General features: G+C 35.2%; 1 protein-coding gene across 3 annotated transcripts in view; it reads left to right on the top strand.

The window, feature by feature from the left end:
• PTAR1 (protein prenyltransferase alpha subunit repeat containing 1) overlaps positions 1 to 20,269 on the top strand; it is a 45,885-nt gene that overhangs the window by 13,846 nt on the left and 11,770 nt on the right. For 2 of the 3 annotated variants that reach the window (XM_036855679.1, XM_036855680.1), the window contains exons 2-5: positions 6,088 to 6,154; positions 8,722 to 8,777; positions 14,759 to 14,863; positions 16,945 to 17,158. In XM_036855679.1, the coding sequence (XP_036711574.1) occupies positions 6,088 to 6,154; positions 8,722 to 8,777; positions 14,759 to 14,863; positions 16,945 to 17,158 (442 nt within the window). The remainder of the gene's footprint in view (positions 1 to 6,087; positions 6,155 to 8,721; positions 8,778 to 14,758; positions 14,864 to 16,944; positions 17,159 to 20,269) is intronic. The other variant, XM_036855678.1, reaches the window with a different exon arrangement.

Genomic DNA, 20,269 nt, shown 5'->3' with positions numbered 1-20,269 from the left:
CCACTAGTCAGTCGTTTCAAACAACACTTCTTAGAAACACAGTTTGAAAGATGCTTTTCTGAAATATATATCCTCTTGTTTCATGATGCCTAGAGGGACAAGGTAGAGTCATTATCCTTGGCATGGTATTCAAGGGCCTTCACGATCTGTCCCCAGGCTTGCATTACCAGCTTTTTCCTCTACTTTATATTCAGCATCAGAGGTTGTAGACTCTCAGCCCCCAGGCTGAAGCCAGCCCACATGTTTATTTCGTTTTGGCTTGTATAATGTTTTTAAAATTGTTTTTAAAACAACTTTGTTGTTGGATAAACATTTCAAATCAGGATGAACTTCTAAAATTAGGATGGAAATATGGATTTCTGCCTTCACTTGAAAAACCAGAAGCCTTGGATGCATCCGTTTCTGCACAGCAGCAATCGGCTAAGGATCATAGCCTCTGCTTTTCTTGACTAGGCAAGCCTATTCCAGTTGACTGCAACCTCCTCATGTCCTTCAGACACTGAGGCAGTGTCATTTGCTACTTACCAGGTTTGCTTTGCCTCTTTTTTGCCATTTATTTGAACCCTGGAAGCATTTGAGTTTGCAGCTGTTTGATGTACATTCCAGCCACAACAAACACTGTTCCATTCTTGGACTTTGCTGTGTACTACTGCCTTAATTCCATGCCTTTGCTGAGGTCAGGTTCAGGTCTAATGTTGTCATTATTGTTGTGTTTGCCAACACACTCACATGTGAAGCCTCTTGACTGCTCCAGGAAGCAACAATTACTCCTCTGCACTCCTGTGGGAGTCCTTATTCATATTGCATGCATAGTAGAACTTACCACACTTTATTGTAGTTGATTATTTAAACAATGTTTATCCCAGCCAAATTGTGGGTTTGTTAGAAAGAGGGGTTATAGCTTGTCTTTATTTACTCAGCACTTTTATGTATTCAATAGACATTTGTCAAATAAGTAACGAGTTTGGTAAGCAAGAGGTTTTAGCTTAGTCTGGCTATTGATTCAGTGACTGTATTCTGTAATAAACAGGACCTTTCTGGTATTTACCACTAGCCTCACCTCAAGCCTCTCTTGTTGTGGTAACCTGAATGTGTTTTAGAGGAAGAGATTAATTAATCCAAGTTGACCTTGGATTTATTTTTATTTTTTTTATTTTTTTATTTTTTGGATTTATTTTTAGATGCATGAAAACATATCTCTGTTAGAGACAGTTGTCAAACCCAGTGTCCAATACCAGGTGACTGCTCACCTTGGGCCATTTCTAGAATGCATTGAAGCCAAGAAAGCATATTGGTCTTTCTCTGACTTTTCTGTAGCATCCTTAGATGTTCTCCTTGTTACAGCTGAAACTTAGGTACTTTTTTTCCTGTGTGTAATGTGCCCTGATTCATTTTCTCCTTGTGATGGGATGATGAGCTAGTCATATATTGGAGTGTGTGTAATAAAGGAATGGTTATTTGCTGGTATATATTCTGGTGTTTGGAGAGAGATCTGTTTAATTTCAAGAGACTGTAGGGATATCAATAGCTCACATCTTAGTAAAACTGCAAAGAAATGGTATATAGTTGATGAGATGGAGAGAGTGAAATAGTCAAGTGTTGATTATACATGTTTATCTTTAGATCTTTGGTTCAACCCTCACTTGAAGACAGCAAAGTAATTGTAGACAGTGTGCTAGGTTGGAAAGAGCATCTTCTTTGCAAGAAAAACAGACCTGGATTTAGACTCAATTATCAGCACACTAAAGTCATTTAGCAGTGATTTTAGGCAAATTACTTAACCTTTTCCTAGTTCCACACCAAAAGAAGAGAATTCTCACAGGTCTCAGAGGGTTGTTGTGAGGATCACATGAATTAGTGTATGTAAAGCACCCAGCACAGAGACTGGCATGTCATTGACTCTCAAGACACACTAGTTTCCTTTCTCTCATTTATCCAGAGCCAGTGAGGAAGAAGAGCAGAAAAATATATATAATTCAGTAAGGATTCTTTAATTATGTCCAATATTTATAACCTAGTTACTTCTACTTCATTGGCCCTTTTTCATTTCTGGTGTTCTACTTCACCCCCACCTCTTGGATCTGACTGGAATGCTTCTTAAAGGAGGTCCCATCTGAACTTAAGTCCTGAATCAGGAAGAGTTAGCAGTTTATCAAAGAGGAAAGGGGAAGGGCATGTGACTGTATGTGTTACTAGGCATTACTGGTGGTTGGCCAAGGCTGTTGATAAGTTTTAAGTGTGTTTAGAGAATAAGTATGTTTAGAGAACAGGGGGGATTTGAGAAGGCTCCCTCCACTCAGCAGTCGCTGCTCAGCCAGCTCAAGAGATTCGTTTCCTCTCTCTGGTGGCATCCAATCCCAGTATCATTTATAACTGGGCTAGGAGATACAGGCTTTGTAACAGGAGTTATCACTGAGTGCTTGCTGTGTGTCAGGTATTGTCCTAACACTTAATGGGTATGAATCATTTAATACCCCCATGAGGTAGTACTATTAATAGCTCAGTTTTACATATGAGGAGGACACTAAGGCACAGAAAGATTGATGTGCCTCGGAACTTCCCAGTCAGTAGTAGAGCTGGGCTCTGAACCCAACAGCTGCTGTTGCCCTGCTAGGGGGAGACCCTCCAGTAAAAGAAGTGCTCTTCACACATCCACAAAATGAAAAGTGGGGACTTAGGTATTTTCTGTGTTAGCTTTTGCCTTGTGCTGCTATACAGAAGTATCTTGTGGAGGATGAACTCCTCTTCATTTATGGGTGGGGAAGGAGAGTTGCATTAGAAGTACAAACAAATAGCAACTATGATTGGTCAAATACACATTTTTTTTAATGCAGAAAGGGAGAGTCCAAGAAACTAAATACCGGTTTATCTCATTATCTGGGAAGTGTAATGGATTTTAAAAAATTGTGGACTTAAAAAAAAAATTCCAGAGGCCTTCCCATCATGCACATTTTCATACAGCCATTTAATAACTAAGTGGTTTTTTGTTATTGTTTATTATACAAGTTTAGAAATTTAGACAGCTTCACTATAAGAACAACTGCCTCAGTTTTTCTGACTTCTTTGATTAATTGATGTTGAGAATATTCATTTCTTGATAAGTAGTAATGGTGGTTAGTTGAACAAGTATTTATTGAGTCAAACTGTGTGTCAAACAGCTATGGAGAAATGGGATGAATCTCATTGCTTACAACACTAAGGTTGATGTTATGATCCCCATTTCATAGGTAAGGAAACTGAAGTTCAAAGACATTAAGTTATGTAGGCAGTAAGTGGAGAAGTTGAGATTTGAACCCAGGCAGAATGGCTTTAAGGCCTGTGCTCTTACTACTTCTCTGTGATGTGGGCAGACTTGGAATTTCTTTTGGGCAGAGGCCATATTTTTTTCATCTTTGATGAATGAATGGCTAATTTGAAGGTGTATTAGAGAGGACCTGCATCCAAAAAATATACAGTCTCATCAAGAGGATAATATTTATATAAGTTCAGTAACAAAGTAAGATATACACAGAACATAGAGATGAAAGATTGCTTTCAACCATGTAGGTCAGGAAGGCCTTTATAGAGAAAGATGCTTTTTTTTTTTTCTTTTAACTTCAGGGATAGGAGGACATTTCTGGCAGAGAGATTAGGAAGCAGGTAAATCTGAGTTATAGCCAGAGAAGAAAAGGTAGACAGATGGGCAGTATGTTTAGGGAATGGGGGGTGTTTGGTTCAGGTGGAATGTAGCACATGAAGGGAAAGTAATGGAAAGCCAGGCTGACGAGGACATTGGGACCAGATTCTGTTTTGCAGGTACATTTCTCCAGCACCCTCAGCTTTAGTCACGCTCAGGGTACCCATAATCTTTTGAGAGCATACTGTGTGTGAAGTTCCCTGCCTCTTTACCTTTGCTCATACTTTTTTCCACAGTCTGTAGTGCCCTTTACTGTCTTACTCCTTTATAGTCTTCCCTGGGTACTCCAGTAAGAATTAATTGCAGCTGCTTTGGTGGTCCCCAAAATGTGGTATATGTTTCTACTTCGCAATTATTTTAGTTTGCCTTATTATTGTTTACATATTCTCTCCAACTAAAGGTTAACCTCCTAGAAGGCAAGATGAGGTCTTGCATTTCTCATAATATCCATTCTCTCAGTCCTGTGGGCCCAGTTTAATCTCTGCACATAGTCAGTACTTGGTATATTTTGGAATTAAAGGAATAATGGTATAGAAAATTGTATTTAATTTCCCTGGTAAATGTTAAATTAGTGCCAAAAACTACTAAAAGTAAAAGAAGGAAGAGGTTTATTAGATTGTTCTTTATAGACATATTGACATTATATAATATATACATCGATATTATATAGTATGTTTGTAATATAGACATTTCATGATGCTTGTAATGAGGAAGATAAAGTTCAAAAATAAATGTGTGCTAATCCTACCTTTTGTTGCTCATTTATCAAATGTTATAATATATTCGGTAGTAATGAAATCATAGGCTCACAATAAATGTTGATCTCTTATTGAGATGGTTGAGAATTGAATAATTGATTTTCGTGTTCACTAAAATATTTTAAGATGCCTATAGGGATGCACTTATGTGTATTTACTCTTAGATTTTTAAAAGTTTATCTTTTACTTAAACAGAGAATGTCCCAATTATTTATTGTAGACAGACATTTCAATTGCAGTATAATTGAGTTATTAAAAGCAGTCAGACGCTGTCATTGCATATACTAATTGGGTGACTCTGGGCAAATTCCTTAAACTCTCTAGATGTCCATTTCCAAATATCTTGGATTATGATTGTGAGAATTCAATGAAATAATGTAAATAAAATAATAATGTGCCTGATATATAATAATGCTAAATTATTATAACAGTTTTTATTATTTTATTTACTTAGCATTTAATATGAGCTTGGTAGAGGTTACTGTAATTTAGTATTATGCCCTAGGATGATCATCTTAATCCTAAAATTCTTTTTTTCGGTTTTAATAAAATGAAGACGATATGTCTAAATATTACTGACTTTGTTTTATTAAATATAGGCTTATGGAGCTTATTCAAGACCATGATAGATACATAGCTAATGAATATGAATAGACTATACAATGAAAATAGAAAATAGTAAACAAAATCAAAAAAGTTTGTATTAATAATTGTAATTAAAGATGTAAATTAAAACAAATAAAGTACAATTTTTTTTATCTGCCACATTCATTTTTAAAAATATACTTACATAGGTCAAAGTTACAGGGACATAAGTACACTCACGTTACTCTTGGTGATGTAAATAGATACAGTCCATTTGGAGAACAATTTGGAAGTGCTTAGTAGGAGCCATACTGATATTTGTATTGTGTGACATAGTAGTTCTACTCCTGGAAAGATATCCAAAGAAAATAATCTATGAGACAAAAAGTATGCTTAAAAATGTTTGTAGTAGTATTATCCATAACAGTAAAAACAAAACAGGAAACAGCCTAAAGAATAAGATAAATGATAATATATTAAACTAAAGGATTGTTATGCAGTTGTTAAAAATGCATACTGTAGCAATATAGGAGAATGCATATGTAATAATGTTTAGTGAAAAACAGAACAAAATTGTGCGTTTATCATTGCTATAACTAAAAATGTGTGTAAGAAAGAATAATCTTTGCAGGGGAATGTAAATGAATTGTTAACTAAGTTGGATTATATGTGATTTTCTTTTTGAAAATTTGCATAGTCAATTCTTGAAATATTTGTGAAATTGAATAGTGGTATAGAAATTGTATTTCTTTTTTTGTGCCAAAAACTACTAAAAGAATGAATAGGTTAGTTTGATTATTCTTTATAGACATAAAGTGGTTTCAGTGTCAACTTTTAAAAAGTTATACTTATCATAAGTAGAAGAAAATCTTCATGTCTTTGTATCTGAGGATAATCTTTGTGTCTCTGACAGCTTAGAACAAGGTTATCATTAAAATTACTATGATATGAGATATAAGTATAATGTGATATATATATAAAAAATAAAAATAAAGAGGACCTTAAAAGAGAAGCCACACCTTCAAGGGTAGGACTATTTGTTTTTAATATGACTTCTCTTTATTTTAGAACTGATAGATGTCACATGCACCCTGCTACTTCTAAATCCAGACTTTACCACTGCGTGGAACGTGAGGTACGTCATTCTCATCAGTGATAAAATGACATTGCCCAAATTTCTGAAGACATATAAGCCCCATGAATTGTTAGCTTTTTGAAAAGTGAAATATAAATCACATATTCATGGCATCTTAAACTTATTTCTTCTTTATAATATCTCCATGACAATTCTAATATACACTTTGCCCCTTTTTGCATGTTTATGTCTGTTCTCCCTAAACTTCTTGCCTGAAATATAAATTTTCATGTTGAATTACAGTATACCATTTGATACATGCTTTTATCTTCCTTCCTTTTTTAGGGGGGTAGAAGGAATCAGCATAATTGGTTGTATTGTAAAGTGTTGGTTAGTATATTTGAGAAGCACTGCAGCGCAGTAGAAAGTGTACAAGTGAGCATTCAAGGTCACAAACTGTTAGTTTAGTCACATTGTGACCTCTGTGGGCAAATCATTTGAAGTCTCTGGCGCTCAGTATTTTGGAGAAGGACCACATTTTATTAGTATCTTAAGTTCTTTTAATTCTGATTGTTGTAGCTTTAAACACAGAATATTTTATAGAAATATTAAAATTCAAGCCAGGTTCATTTTTTTAAATTTTCATTTAAACAGTATGTATGGTTTTTAAAAATTGGTGGTTCTTTAGACTAACACAAATTTTCCTGGAGGAAAGCAGGATACAAATTGTAGATAAATAAAAGTGAAGTCCTGTTGAACATTGTAAATTCATTTAAAATTTCCTATCGGAAAGAGCCATAGATTATAGCTCTTTATCTTTAAAGATGACTTAAACAATACTTTAATTTTCTGTGAATTTTAATTCCACATTAGTGTTGTATAATACCCACTGAATTTTATGTTTGTAACTAGTTTTATTAAATTTAGGTAACCTCTATTATTTTTTTAAAATTGTCTTTTGACTGATAATTATCATATATTTAAAGAGTGAGAAAGGACAGAATGAGATAGAATGCTTTAAAAATTTACAAATTTTAGAATTCTGATTTTCTTTCATGGAAAGCTCCACAGTGGTTAGGGAGTAGACTAATGTTTATGAGTGACTACTATATTCCAGGGACCATACTACAACTTTATATGTTATCTCATTTAACCCAAACAATACTTGACAACATTTGTTCATTCATTCATCAAATATTTATTGATTAACTATATACTGTATGCTAGGTCCTAGGCACTGGGAATAGAACCATGAGCAAAACAAACAAAAATCTCTGTCCTTATGGAACTTTTATTCTAGTAGAGGAAGAAAAGCAATAAGGACATTAATAAGTGAAATATATGGTAGATCAAGTGTTGGTTAATCCTATGGAGAAATGGGAAAGGAAGGTAGGGAAGACCAGTAAGAGAATGGAAGGAACGGTATTGCAGTTTTAATAGGGGACATTTGAGCAAAGACTGCCATGAAGCCAGGGATCAATCTCTGTCAGTTTTGGGCTAAGAACATTCCACGTAGAGAGAACAGCAAGTGGAAAAGCCCTCAGTCATGACTGAATGTTCCTGGTTATTCTGGAACAGCAAGGAAGCCAGGGTAGCTGGAGTAGCATGAATGAGGGAGAGAGTAACAGGAGATGAGGCCAGAGAGTGATGGGCCAGATCTCACTGGGCTTTGTAGATCTTCATAAGCTGCTGTAGAAATTTTGACTTTTACTTGGGGTGAGATAGAAAGTCATTGAAGGTTTTCAAGGTTAGGAGGGACAATATCTTATGTTTTAAAACTCTGGTTCCTGTGTGGAAAGTAGACTGTAGGAGTGCAGGGAGCAGTTAGGAAGGTAAGAAGTGGTTGCAATAATTTAGGTGAGTGATGATGGTGACTGCGGTAGATAAAGCTCAGCACTAGAAGTGGTGTGAAGCAGGTAAGATTCTCACTGTATTTTATAAACTATGTAAGCTTTGACTGTATTTAATAAACTGATTTTAAAGACACAGATGATAAGTTGGATGTGAGAGAATGAAGAAGGTCAAGATTGACTCTGGTTTTTGGCCTGAGCAAGGTTGGAGTTGCTATTTACTGAAATGGGGATGTCTGGAAGAGGAGCAGATTTAAGTGCGTGAGGGGGCAGGTGCTGCTTGGAAGTCAAGAGTTCAGTTTGGGACATGTTAGGTTTGTGTCCAAGTAGTTGTATATGAATCTAAAGTTCAGGCGAGAGTTCTAGGCCATATGTAATCTGGGATTGTTTGAGATACCCAAAGTAGTGGGTATAGATATTAGAAGAGAACCAGTCCGAAGACTAAGCACTGGGACACTACAGGTTTCTAGAGCTGCACAGTTCAATATAGTAGCCACTAGCCACAAGTGGCTATTGAGCCCTTGAGATATGACTAGTCTCCATTGAGATATGCTGTAAGTGTAAACTACACATCAGATTTTGAAGACTAAGTACCCCCAAAAGTAAAATATCTTTCTTATTAGTAATTTTTATATTGATTACATGTTGAAATTATATTTTGGGTATATTAATTAAATACAATATTACTTTATACTTGTTTTTAATGTAGCTGTTAGAAAATTTTTAATTACATATATGGCTCACATGTATGACTCACATTATATTTCTATTGGACAGCGCTGTTCTAGAGTTTGCAAGATGAGGAAGAATCAACAAAGGAGACTTTTAGGAAGGTACTATAAACTTAAAACTGAGCGCTTTCTTAAGGGTAGAGACCATGTTTTGTTTTTTCCTTGTTTCCCTAGCCTCTGACACTTTAGTGCCTGGTATACAATAGATACTCAGTTTGCAGACTGGGCACTGAAAATAATTAAATTCAGTGAAAAAGAAATGAGTGTAATAGAGAAGTGGGAGTACCATTTTTATTTATGTTCACAGATTCCTCATCATTACAGAGGAATTTAAAATCCTCCCACAAAAAAAGATTCTTACTAGCATAATGTATATACACAAACACATATAATTCATTGTATATTCTATACGGCAGTTTAGTGGTGAAGAAAAAACCTAGTTCTTAAGATATATGGATCTTAGTCCTGTTTCATCAATTAACTAGCAGTTGACTTTGGACAAGACCTTTAACTTCTCAGGAGTTTTAGTTTCCATATCTGTGAAATAAAAGATCTGAATTAGGTGATTTTTTTTTTTAATGATTCTGTTGAAACAGTGTTTTGATTGTGTGTGGTTTGGTCTTATGAAGGGAAATTGCTCCATAAATCTGACTTAATGATGTTAATAGCAGTTAATCTTGAAGCTATTCTAGTAAGATGATTTAGTAAGTTTTGTGCTAGATGAGTAGAAAGGAAATCTTGATTTTTAAGAAACCCGTTGTAGATATGTGTTCTAGTAAATTTTAATTTGTATTGGCAAGATTGACATATAAAGACATAGAATCATGAGTACATTTTCAGCAAAAAACTAACAACTTTGGAAGTAAACTGATCTAACCCTGTAAGTTCTCACAAATCAAATACTCAACATTTTATGTTTAATTGTTGGTACATTTCTTCTGCAGTAACTTGGGGAATCATTGAATGATCTTTGGCTGTATTTTATAAACTGCTAAAAGATGTTGTAACATATCAGTAGTTCACTTTATAGGTGTCGCAGTCTTAGGAAGAAAAACAAGGGCAAGAATAAGTTTTTGAGCTGATCTGTGATTATAGTATGTGATGCATATAGTTTAAAAACCCAGCTGGTTCTAGAAAAAAAATGACTGATACTTTTTTTTTTTTTTGCTTTGAATTTGCTTTGAAAATTGGTGAATTAATTGATGAAAGAGGTTGACTTCATAATAATGTCCTATTTTTCCCTCAGTCTATGAACATAGAGAAGCAAAACATCTTTGAGCAGCTAAAAGAGCTGACACCAAGCTCCAATGATTCATATTGTTTACTCAAAGTAAAGATTGATTTAAATTTAATTGGTAACTTTACTTTATGCAGATTTGATGTTTGGTTCAGACACTTTGAGCTTGGAGACCTTGAGCAGGTTATTGAATCTCTCCCAGCTTTTGTTTCCTCATCTGTAAAACTGAGGTAACATTGGGTTGTACCATATAAAATTGTTCTTTTTGTAAATCAGAAATGATTAAATCCAAACTTTCAGTTCCTGGTTTCTAACACCATTCTCTAATAAAAGGAACTGGGCTTTTTGGAGAAATGGCTGATTCTAGGACCAGGCTGGGAAATACACCAAATGAGCCTGGAACATCTTTGAGAGCCAGAAAGTAAGGAAGTGCTTCCATTGGCCAAAGCTGGAACAGTTTGAACAATAAAATAACATAGTATTGGATTATACCCCAAAGTAGAAAATGGATATCCGTAAGTCCATACTGATAAAAGAAATGCTCAAATAAACAAACAAACAAATAAGAGACAATAGACAACTCTCCCATACAGAAGGATTCCAAATAATTTATCTAGGTAACTCCCCTCAAAGAGATGGAGCATATATCTTCACTCCTTAAAGTGTAACCTTTTTCCAAAAAGTGCAGTGGAGGAATCTAGCATATACTGCCTAAGCCAGGTATTCAAGGTCAACATCAACAGTGAAAAGTCATGCTGATATTATGTACCCATGATATATGATGAAAATGGCACTTTACCTCTGTGGGCCCCTCAAAACCCATAACCCTAGTCTAACCATGAGAAAAATATCATACAAAATACCCAATCAGTACTCTCAAAACTGTCAAGGCCATCAAAAACAAGGTATATCTAAGGGACCGAGAGGAGCCTACAGAGATATAACAACCAAATATAATGTGATATCCTGGTGGGACCCTGATATAAAAAAAGGACATTTGGTAAAAACAAAGTGATTCTGAATAAAGTATGGACTTCCAGTACTAATCTATCAATGGTTCATCAGTTGTGACAAATGTACCATAATAATATAAGATGTTAATAATAAGAGAAACTGGGTACAGGCCATACAGAAATTCTCTGTACTATTCTTAAGAACTTTTCTGTAAATTTAAAACAATTCTAAAATAAAAGGTTTATTTTAAAAAAACAAAAAAAAGTGAATATTGGCAGTTTCATATTATTTAACATAATACAGGATCTTTGTGAGAATTGAAGTAGAAAATATATGTAATTCACTTAACACACTGCCCGATTCAGGAGAAGTGTTCAATAAATGGTAGTTTTTATGAGGATGACTTTTATTATTATCATTATTGTTATTTCACACAAAATAACTGAAGATTAAGGGGTGAAAAAATGGTGGCATATGTTTATTCAGTATTTACTATATGCCAAGTACTGAGGCTAACTAGTTGAGATTTAGCCATGGACATGATACACATGGCCCCTGGTCTCCTACAAATTTTGGGTAGAGTGACAGCAGAGAGAAGCCATAGCTAGAGATGGTAGAGAAGACATAAAAACTTTATAAAATAAGATAAACTTTGCAGAAATATAAAAGCACACTACTTACCTTAGTAGTAGTACTAAGTACTATGTAGTAGTAGCCTGGAGGCTCCTGTGGGTGTGTTTTAACCAACACTAGCTGATTTTCATAGTGATGAACTAGAGTCTTCAAGGGAAAGTAATGAGGTTTTTCATATACTGTTTAATTAGTAAGTGAAATGTGTAGCAAAAATTTTAAAGGAGTAACTTTTATTGTTTGAAAAATCTGCTATGTGAGAAACCTCATTTCTTTTATCATTCTACTTTTTATTATTTCTTAAAACTTTAGTCTCCTCCCTTCTCCCACATTTTAAAAAAAGTCAGCCCTCACATAATTTAATCCCATAACAAGGTTGCATGTGTAGCATAGCACTGTTTCTTACCACGCTGCTCTCTATCCCAAATGACACAGATGCCTTGTCCTTTCCTAATTAGTTTTTTCCATATTTATTTGATGACCCTCACTTCATGCCTTCTTCATCTGTTAGCAGTGGACCACCTAAGGCTTTTAGGATGAATATAGAAACCCAACTTATTCAGTATGCCAGAAAATAAAGCCACCTCAAATTTAAGACAATACTCCATTTCCTCAATAACAGTCCAAAAAAAAAAAAAAAAGTTTTTTTAGGCTAATATCAATATGTAAACTTTAAGGTAAGTACATGAAATAAGCAAATTTCTTCTTAGGATATTTAATTTTTCAATTTAGTTACACACCTTTAAAATAACATGTTACCTGAAATATTTTAATTTATAAATTCTTCATTTTGCTACTCACATTTCATTAGACAGTTCAAACTTCTCACATGGCTTATTGACATCAGTGACTTTGTCATCACGAGAACTATTTTTTGAGTTATCTAGCACAGTTTTCCAGAGCACATCGTGTTTACTTCATTTTAGTTGTTTCAGATACAGCACTTTCCAAATCCATGTGTGACTGGAAGTTTTATCTCAGACGAGATTCCTACTTGAATATATTAAAGCAGGTGGTTTTTTGTTGGATCTCTAGGTCATATGATAGCCATAACTTAACCACTTACCATATATCTTTTTCAAGTGATCTTTCAAAAGCTTGTTTTATAATGATCCAATGCCTACAATGTTCAGTCCTTCCCCAGTAATGTTTATTAAATTGATAGTAAAATTTTGCTACCTTTTTTAATGATTCTATCAGACAATCTTTTTAAGCATCCATATATACCATTGATTGAGGTTGTTTCAGACCAAGATAATCTTCACAAATATGACTTTGTTGTTCAACATAAAGAGATTAAGAGATGGCCCTTATTTAAGAAACTTTGTAAAGATTCATTTGTAAGGTAACTTCCTCTTTTCTGAAGAAAATTTTATTTCCCCTTATATATAGACATATATGGGAATATAGGTAGGCAGTTGTAAATAAAGGAGAGGTTTTAAATTTAGTAAATGAAAATTTGGCTTAATACAATAAATTCTCTACAGTAGTGGTTTTAAAACTCTAGTGTGCCCTGGAGGGCTTGTTAAAACACATTGCTTTGCCCCACTGGAGTTTTTGATTCAGTGGGTCTGGGGTGAGACTTAAGAATCTATATTTCTCACAAGTTCCAAATGATGATGAATGTTGCAGTTAGGGACCCTACTTTGAGAAACAAGTGCTCTACAAAGTAGTTTAAATTACATAGAGCAATATTTTGCCTTCTTTTACACTACAGGTATCCTGACTTATTGTATGAACAAAACGTTACTGATTTCAGAAGAGAAGGGATCTAGAACTGCAGAAGTAACTGGCTGTTGCATTAAAATATTCTTTTAATGACATAGATTTCCTGCACATTGAAAGAAAAATAGTCAATATATCATTTTTTAAAGCAGCCATAAACCTTGGTATCACTTCAGATTATTTTACAGAGTGAAGTTACTGACCTGAAATAAAATTGATTGTAAAATGCAAGTATTTATTATCACTATATAGTATTTTCATTAAAAAGGAATTTATTTTCCTTATCAAATAAAATTTTAGAAATGGTACATTGCTGTTGGAAAGAAAATGTATTGTGGTATTTAGGAACTAAATCCATCTAAGTAGTTGAGACATATGAGCTGGGCTCTGGTTTTGTTGAGATTAACATCTCTAAAATAAATGAATGATCAGCCCTACCACAGGAAAGACATTTTAAAGTTAATAAAAACTAGCACGTGACCTAATTTTATAATAAAACAGTAGATAAATTGAAAAATAGGAGTGTAATCAGTAATATCAGAGCTTATTATTAAAAACTTATCTGAGAAATTCAGTCTAAACGTAAATTATAGTAACCTGAGAAATAGGTGGAACTCTCTTGCATGACATACTTTATAATTGCACTGAAGCTTTGAACAGTTTTAAAACAACAACAAAAAGCTCATATTCCTTTTACTTCTGTTTATATTTCAAAAAGGAATGGTCTAGTGTATCAAGAGCCATCCAAGTATTTCACCTGGTAATATGTCTTTTGGAAACTTATCCTAAGTAGTATTACAAACAAAAGTTATAAGCACAGAGATTTTTGTTTCAGAATTCTTTTAGAATAGCAAAAACTTGGAAGCAACCTAAAATGTCTAATTATAGGGGGAAAGGTCATTAAATTACAGGATAGCTACTGAATGAAAACTATTTGACCATTTAAAATGTTCATTTTAAAGATTATATAGAACTGTGGGGTAATTCTTAATATATAAGAGCAGAATATAAAATTATATTTTAAAATACATATGCATATGAGGAAAGGTAGAAGGGAAAATTCAAAAATAATAATAGTAATTTTGTTAGGGTAGTTATTGAATGAACGATTTTTTTCCTACATCTCAGTCCAGTGTGTTTGTTTTTGTGTTCTTTTTGGTAACAAACTAGACCATATCAAGTCCTACTTAGGAAGCTACAATTCTTGACTTGTATTGGATCTGCCCTACAGATACTGACGTCAGGCCTTGTAAGTTTTGGAAATGATACAAGCCAGAAAACCCCTTTGCCTTCTACCAAATAGATAACTAAAGTTCCACTGTTGATTTAAGAGCTTCTGTTTCTGTTTTTTAATTTGTTATTTCAAGATTATGAGAATACATTCTTGATTACTGTGTGACATTTATGAGAGTTTTATGTTTTCTTTTTTTTTTTTTAATTCTTGGAAATTTGCTTCACAATGAGGTTATATTAATAGTCATGCAGTATGTTTCTGTAGAAAGACAAAGTAATGGTTCTTTTTATTTTTCTTTTACAGAAAAGAGCTGATCCTCTCTGGCACTTTAAATCCAATTAAGGACTTACATCTGGGAAAACTGGCCTTAACTAAGTTTCCAAAGAGTCCAGAAACATGGATTCACAGGTTTGGTTAATTTACACCATAGGGTTCTTACTTAGAATTTAGAATGGCTGGAGAAAAAAAAACAAAAACCACAGAATGTGAAGCAGGTCACACAGTGATTCAGAGTATGAATTCTAAAGTCAAATTATATCTACATTTAAGTCTAGATGCCATCACTTTATATTTATGTGATCTTCAGAAATTGTTTAACCTCTTCAAGCTTTGGTTTTATCATTTGTAAAATGGGAATAATAATTATACCTATCTCAGAGTTAATGGTTGAGTTTACATGAGATAATGTGTGTAAACACTACCACACTGCCTGGCATATATGAAATACTCAGTAAATTTTAGCTATTATTATTAACTATCTGAAGCAATCATGGAAATTGCATTTAGATATTCAACTGTAATGAGCAACTTGAGTTTTATTAAACTTGGATTTAATTCATTCAAGTGTGTTCCTGGTAAAGATGGTGGTGGTGATGGTTATGGTTATTAAAATTAACCAAATAAGGGCAACTGAGGTGAATGGTGTGTGGGCTGAACTAAAGTTGCTAAGACCATAAATGCAAAGAATATTTTTAGGTTAAAGGCCTGAAGCAGATATCCAAAGTGCATGTAAGAACTCTTTTCAAAATCCTGGCTATCTGGAAGCATCTTACTCTTGGATCCCATGTAACTACTCTCTTTTGACTAAAATGAGATGGTGTGGGGTTACTGGTTGGGGTCAGTGGGGAGAATCTCTGAAGAAATCTGTTCTTAGTTTATTAAGCCCCTTATAACTTTTCTTAAATCCTGAGTATTTTTAGGATCTTAAAGTCAGTTGAAGGAATCTTAACTGTAATCTTTCCTTTGGCTAGCCTTGCAGAGCAGCTACTTCCAAATGATATAGTTCGCTGTATTTTCTCCCTACTAGAAATAGGGATAGCAGACTACAGAGAGGTATATGATTGTGTGCATAGAGGTTAGGAAAGGGGTGGTGGCAGGGGAAGGGAATTATTAAATACACAGCCATCAATTTATTGGCTTGTTCATTATTTTATAAAGCAAGTCTTGGTTGTTAAAAATAACTTCTATTATTTGAAAATGACAAAATGAGTTTTCTTACTCAATTTTCTGTACCCTGGGTTGGAAATTTTTAAAAAGTAAAAAGAATGCTTTCTTATGAGAAAATATTTGTAAAACCTAAAGACATTAAGTGGTTAGAGACACTTTTTTAGTGCTTTTCATTTAAATGTATGCTAGTGAAAATCTTAAATAGACAAGGGGAAAATCTGTGGATAAAGACATTTTAAAACCTCCTTGGTGGTTTAACTAATCATATTGTATTTGTTTCCTTCCAGATTCTATGCTATAATATAGAAATTTTGCTTCATGAAAGCTTAATACAGCTTCTTGTTTGCAAACAAACAAATACACATAGGACGAGGCATGCACATATAATGAAAAGTGAACCGGGACTTCCCTGGTGTCCCAGTGGTTAAAACTTCTCCTTCCAATGCAGGGGGTGCAGGTTCAATCCCTGGTCGGGGAACTAAGATCCCACATGCCTCACCGGCCAAAAAACCAAAACATAAAACAGAAGCAATATTGTAACAAATTCAATAAAGACTTCAAAAATGGTCCACATCAAAAAAAAAAACTTAAAAAATAAATAAATAAATAAAAGTGAACTATGCTCCTCTTGAGTATTTACCAGCCATTAATTAATATCACCCCCTCCCACACACACAGTACCACCACACACACACACACACCCGTTGCCTTTACATTTCCTGGCCAAATGAAGTTTTGAAGTTGTCATTTTGGAACTGATGACATTCTCTTTTTGACAAATGTTAACATTTTGGAAAGCTTTTTCTTTAATCTTTGTCCTTTATTCCCTGCCACCACCCATATCCGTGCTGCTCAAATTAATTATGTCTTTAAAAACAAAAACAACAAAACAATCCCCCCCCAAAAAAAAAAGTTTGAAAACTGGGCATTATTTTGCATTGTCTATGAATGGAAATTAAATTGAGAATAAAGAAAACTCTGGTTGTTTTTCCTCTGTGGTTTATTTTCTTTCCTCATTTCTTTCCCACATGTTACCTTAACAGGCGATGGGTGCTACAACAGCTAATTCAGGAAACCTCCTTGCCTTCCTTTGTGACCAAAGGAAGCTTGGGAATAATTCCTGCAGAAAGGACACAGCAACTAATACGAGAAGAGATGGAGGTCTGTGGTGAAGCAGCAGGGAGATACCCAAGCAACTATAATGCCTGGTCCCATCGCATCTGGGTTTTACAGCACCTGGCCAAGCTAGATGTCAAGGTAGGGCTGTTATTCTATGTCCCTAGGCATACTCCCTGCCTGCCATTTAAATCTTCTGGTAGTATATAGTAGTTCCTTCTCAGAGGAGCTTTAAAAGAGAGAAGTAGAGGAACTAATGACCCAGTAGGCCGGAGAGGATTGTAAGAGCTGATACCTCCCGAGAAACCCTGGTAATTTTTTTTAAAAAGTTTTCATTCCTCACCAGCACAGTTTTGACACTCTTAAGGCTAGTCCATTGGTAGAACAAAGCAGGTTTAAGCAGTAAGGAAGACTGAGCGTAACTCATTTTGCCCTGAAACAGGAAGAGATTATTAAACCTTATAGAACTGAAATTGTTCTTTCTTGGTAGTCTTGTTTTGTGACTTAAGGTGCTAAATCAGCTGGCTGCCTTTTCACAATCTCCTCTGCTGGGGAGGGAACAGAAGATCTCACCCAGGTGTTCCCAAACTTGGCTGAGTCTATAAATTACCTGAGAATTCCTATGTCCCACCCCAGGCCTACTGAATCGAAATGAAGGTAGGATTTAGAGATCAGTATTTTTCACAGGCTCAAGGGGTTATTTGGACGCAGAGCCAGGTTGAGAACTGTCACAGCCTAATCCTTTTAGTTTAGAAATGAGGAGATGGAAGTTTCCATAGAATTTTAATGGCTTGGACTTAGCCACAGTTGTATCATTTATTATTCATCAGAATGAGAGCCAGGTATCCTTGTGCTCCTTCTTACATACTACAGCTTCTCTATTTTTTCGTCACTTCTTGTGGTATCAGTGCCTTAAGAATCTAGGGTACTCTTCTAAAACCTTCCCAGGCTTGAGACAATTTAAAGGGGTCAGAATGTCTCATGTGGTGCTTTCAGATTAATGGCGAAGCATTCTCTAATTTTTACTCACCACCCCCTTCCTACGTCTCCCTTCAGGTCCCCTCTCCCCTCTCTGTGTCCTAGCCAGAGATTCCTCCAGGATAAATAGGAGAGCTTTCACTTCTGAGGGATTTTAAGCAAACAGTTCTGGAAGAGAAGCCCTTCCCTCCAGTTTACATGGCTTTGCATTTCAGGAGGGGAGGCTACCTAATGGAGTAGAAAGAGAAAAGACAAAATCACATTAACCTGAGTTCAGATTCTGGCCCTATTAGCTGTGTGTGTAAAGTAAGGCTTTAATGTTTTCGTCTGTAAGATAGGGGCTCTACTGCCTGCCTCAGTGGATTACTGTGAGAATTACTTGTGTTAATGTGTATAAAGTACTGGGCACCTAATAGAGGCTCACTAAATTTTATTTCCTTTCTCTGCTCCCCATAGATAGAAAACTTAGATGAAACTTGCCTACCAATTTGCTAGGTCAACTCAGTGCAATTCATTCATGAAAAAGTAGTGAAACCCTATCATTCCCAGACACTGTTGTATACACTGGGTGAGGCATAAAGACAAAAAGCTTGCTCTCAACAAATTGAAAAATCTAGTTGAAGAAACACATACCAACAGTTACAAAGCAGTGTGACACTTGCAGGAACTGAGGGAATCTCTGGGTACAGTGGGATCACAGAAATGGCTCCTCATCCAGACTGGGCTCATTGGAAACAGCTGCCAGAGGGAGGGATGCTACACTGTGCGGGTGTCTGGAGGAATGAATTCAAGTTATCTGGTGGGTTGTGAGGGATATGGAGTGCTTTAAAACCAGTCATCTCTGCTCCACAACTTGGTATCCTGTGGGAGGTGGAAAGAGGTAAGGGGAGGGTTGAGGATAAAGGAAGGCAGAGTCCAGGTAAGCTGAGAGGTCTTTGGAAACTTTCCTGCCTTGATGTGGACCTTTTGAAGTGGCATTCCCATAAATCAGAAACATGAGGCCAAGGTGAAATTCTTGGTTCCTTGAGACTGTCCATTGTTGAAGATGACAACTCGTTAGTAATGTGTTGACTCATCTGCCCTGGTCCACTGCTAGCCTCACATGTTGTCAGTCTGCCCTCCTCTGCCCTTGGGGGGACTTGGCACTCTTCCTGTCACCACTGCCACTGTCTCTCACTCTCAGTGAAGAGTGCTGAATTTACAAAATCCCCTTCCTGTTCTTGTAAGCCATTGGGCCCAGCTAGGAGATCATGTACTATGCTTTGCCTGTTAGAGGAAGTAATCACAAAAGTACCAGTTGTCTAGAGCAGCTTAAAAATACATATGAACTGAGTGGCATTTTTTTACTTAGAAAACTGAAAATGATTTTTTAAAGTGCTGATATTCAGCATTGATAAGGGTATAAAAACAAGCATTGTAGAAATTGGTATAATCTTACCAAAGGGCAACATGGCAGCATTTATCAGACATTACCCCCCAAAATGTGTGTTATCTCTAATCTAGCAGTTCTGCTTCTAGGAATTCATCCTAAAGAAAAAATGGGAGATGCAGTATGATATAGTGATTAAAGGCTCCACTCAGTGGTCATACAGATGTAATTTGAATCTTGACTCTCCCACCAATTTGCTGTGTGGCCTTAAGAACGTTTCTTAGCCTCTCTAACCTTCAGTTTCCTCATCTGTAAATTGGGGATGATGATAATTCCTACCTCATCGAGTGATGTAAATTAAGTGGGAGAATCTACATAACGTGGCTATCACAAGTGCTCATACTAATTGATCAATAAACACTGGCTATTATATTAAATATGGGAGTTTGGTATATAAAAATACCATTTATAATAGTGAAAAACTGGAAACAGTCTAATCCTCTAGTAACAAGGGATTGGTTACATTACAGTCCATCACAAAGTGGAATATTTTATTGGTACTAGAAATTATATTCTAGAAGATTATTTAAAGAAAAATGTTCATTATAGGTTAAGGATATAAAACTAAATAAGAGATGGGCCTACTACAATTTTTTTTTAAATATGTTATTAGCATTGAATGATATTTAATGTGTTTAGAACAGTACCTGGCGTTTTGTAAGTGCTCAACAGATATTTATACACACAAACACAGTGCTGTTACAGATATATTTTCTTATATTTTCTATAAGCATGCGTTTTCTAGTCAGAAAAAAAAAGGTTAGAGAATAAAGAATGTTTACCAGTGCTAGGGAGTGGAATTATGAGAGGTTTTAATTTTCTATTTTTTGTTCCCTGTGATGTTT

The sequence above is a fragment of the Balaenoptera musculus genome, chromosome 6, assembly GCF_009873245.2.
Source record: "Balaenoptera musculus isolate JJ_BM4_2016_0621 chromosome 6, mBalMus1.pri.v3, whole genome shotgun sequence".
NCBI lineage: Eukaryota > Metazoa > Chordata > Mammalia > Artiodactyla > Balaenopteridae > Balaenoptera > Balaenoptera musculus.
This window is presented reverse-complemented; position numbering and strand designations above follow the sequence as displayed.